Source organism: Ranitomeya variabilis, chromosome 7 (genome assembly GCF_051348905.1).
Source record: "Ranitomeya variabilis isolate aRanVar5 chromosome 7, aRanVar5.hap1, whole genome shotgun sequence".
Classification (NCBI taxonomy): domain Eukaryota; kingdom Metazoa; phylum Chordata; class Amphibia; order Anura; family Dendrobatidae; genus Ranitomeya; species Ranitomeya variabilis.
In genome coordinates, this window is record NC_135238.1 from 6,525,826 (window position 1) to 6,528,721 (window position 2,896).

Here is a 2,896-nt window from a genome sequence, read left to right on the forward strand (position 1 = left end):
GAAGATGTGCCTGTACCTGTGTTTACCATAAATAACAGTCATCATGATGATTTTTTGGCTCTCTCCACACCATTGGAACACAAAATTTGAAGCTTTTTCTTTGTCCTTTGCTCCATTTTCGTAATAATTCGATACATGCTTTGCACACTATGTGTGGTGCCCAAAACTTGTCTTGGTCCCCAAGCATAACCCCAAAATAGGCAAAATACACTTTTTTTTACGAAGTCTGTTATGTTTCTTCTATGTTTTGGCAGTGTGTATTCACCACAAATGTAACAGAATGAGTCTGGATCGTTAAGACAACTTCTTCTTGATGAGTTCATGCTTTTCACTGGAAAACAGACAACAACATAAAGTTAGTGCAAAAATCAAGCTATGAACAAACTTTTAGAACACTAATTAACACAAAACTATATTGAGAACTGCTCAGTTCAAGTACTAATCCAAAGAAATTAATGAGATGATGCGTCGCATTTACCAACAAGTGCTATAAATAAGATACCAAAAATCTCAAAAACTTGAGCCAATCTGGCAAAACTGATGACATATTCAGAATCAGCACCCCAAAAATACCCCAAATTCATTAAAATATTTTGGACACCAGAAAAAAAATGTTTTTTTGTTGACCTGTGTTATCTGTAACTGTGCTGTAATCACTTGTATGCTTTGTAGGACTGGTATCTACCCCTATATGGTCACAATATGGTGGTAATATCAGTATTGGTCTTGTGGAGATGTTTTTTTTTTGTTGAAGCAGGATCATCTGATGAGGTTCTCCTACGTCCACTATTAGGGTGCATCACCATAGTTGTAATCAAAGGTTAGGGGCCCACTCAGATGTCTCGCCCCCCCTAGGCTGAACCCCTAGATACGCCTCTGACTACACCCCATTAACATAAGATAAAGACTGGTTGAAATGGCAAATTTTGACCATAATGATCATTCATCGGCTGTTTCAGCTGAAGCTGGCTAACGAACGATACTTATCATCCAAAGCACCAATCAAGCATGTTGGTCCAAATGGTCAATCATCAGAGCGCACACCCCTCCAGGCTTGATGAAAGCTGGGAGTAGTGAAATCCCGAAGAAATATGTGAACATCTACAAGCTGCGGTATACACTCAAAACATGAAATGAAAAGTGTCTATAAAATGTTCTATAAAACATCTAAGCCTAAATTATACTAACGCATTAAACAACAAGAATGTTATCCATTATACATAATGAAAAATAAGCTACACTTGCCTTTAAAGATCCAAACTTGGGAACTGAACACAAGCTGTGTGGCTTCTCCAACAGTAGCATGGAATATTGTCACGAGGGTGACCTAGAGGTAACCCATAATCCGATGCTTTGCCCTCGTTACACTTTGCTGCACTTGCAAAATATTCCTGCTTTGCAAAACTGAGCAAAAACAAACTCAGGCGGCACATTTTGCATAGATCAAATATGAAAAGTAGAGCCTTCTTTTTTAGCTTCATCGGCACGTCACTGATTCAAACATAAACTCATCCACAGGAGGTTCATGATGCCGTCCACAGAATGGATCCTTCTCATAATCTTTGCCGTCTTGGACAGTGGGATGGCACTTATTCTGAATGTGTGCATCCTTGTGTCTGGTGCCCAAAGCCTGAAGACTGGACAGAAGCTGAATCCCCCAGACCTAATCTACTTTGTCATAGGAGTGGTGAACACTGCTCTCCAGTGTTTAATGGTCTCTATTGGTCTATTATCGGTTTACTTAATTTCTCTACTGTTTACCAGGGAGGTCTATGTCCCAACCACCGTGGGCACGCTGACTCTCTTGTATCTGACCTACTGGCTCACCGCCTGGCTCTGTATCTATTATGGTGTCACCATCTCTACCTTCAGTCATCCATTCTTTGTGTGGTCCAAGAGGAACATCTCAATGTATCTACCACGACTTCTCCTTCTCTCAGCAGCCGGATGTTTCTTCATTAGTCTTCCCGCCATTTGGACGGCAACTGTGGAAGTCACTCTACAATCTCCTGTGAACAGCAGCCTTGATCCCATAGTTATCAGTGGCTCTTTCCACTTTCAGTCCGTTCACATTCAATTAGCATCATTTATAGGATGTTGTGTGCCATTTCTACTTATTCTGGTCTCTGTGATGGTGACCAACTCTTCACTTATAAGACATCTATGGAGGATCAAGCAGAAGGAATCTGGATTATCCCAAACCAAAAACCAGGCTCATGCTAATGCTATAAGAACCATGTGGCGGTTCCTTATAATTTCCATCATATTCTACTTGAATAACATTTTGTTTTTTTCAATAAACCCCAACCCTGCAGACCCTCACACATTTGTCAGCTGGTTGATATTTATGATTTTTCCAACAGCAGAGTCTCTCGTCATTATGATTTCCAATCCCAGACTGAGAAGGCAAATCATGGCGAAGGTCCTGTGGTTTTTACAGAAAGATATATCTGAAGGAAATGAAATTTGAAGTAGAGCCTTTCTCTGCTTCAGTATAAATAATAGAATATGTCAAAATGTTTTTTTCTGGATAATTCAATTGCTAAAATCCTGATTTACTTACTATGTTAGCTCAGCGATATTTCCATTTCAGATTATCTACATGAAATAGTTTATCATTTTTCATCATTATTGGCAAAATCTATGAGAAATACAATATCAACCAGAGAGTGCATAACACAGAAACATTGTATTTATGTAAAAGGATAACTAACATTGGGTAGATATTTGCATCTGTCTAGTACAAAACATGATCGGTTCACTTTCATCAGGCACGCAACTGTTGGCGCTATGGCTTCTGCAGAACTGCTTGGACTCATAATTGCTTTATTGATTGAATTTGTGGTGGGAACAACCTAAAACATGCACGCCCTGCGTCACGCTGTGACGGTCTTCA

General features: G+C 39.6%; 1 protein-coding gene across 1 annotated transcript; it reads left to right on the forward strand.

The window, feature by feature from the left end:
• Positions 1-1,528: 1,528 nt before the first annotated feature.
• LOC143785232 (taste receptor type 2 member 40-like) lies at positions 1,529-2,470 on the forward strand. Its single transcript, XM_077273952.1, has one exon. It carries the CDS (start codon positions 1,529-1,531, stop codon positions 2,468-2,470), a length of 942 nt encoding a protein of 313 aa, XP_077130067.1.
• The last annotated feature ends 426 nt before the right edge of the window (positions 2,471-2,896 follow it).

What these genes read in the sequence shown, in the direction of transcription:
- LOC143785232 (XM_077273952.1), top strand. Translation starts at nt 1,529, where the DNA reads ATGCCGTCCACAGAATGGATCCTTCTCATAATCTTTGCCGTCTTGGAC.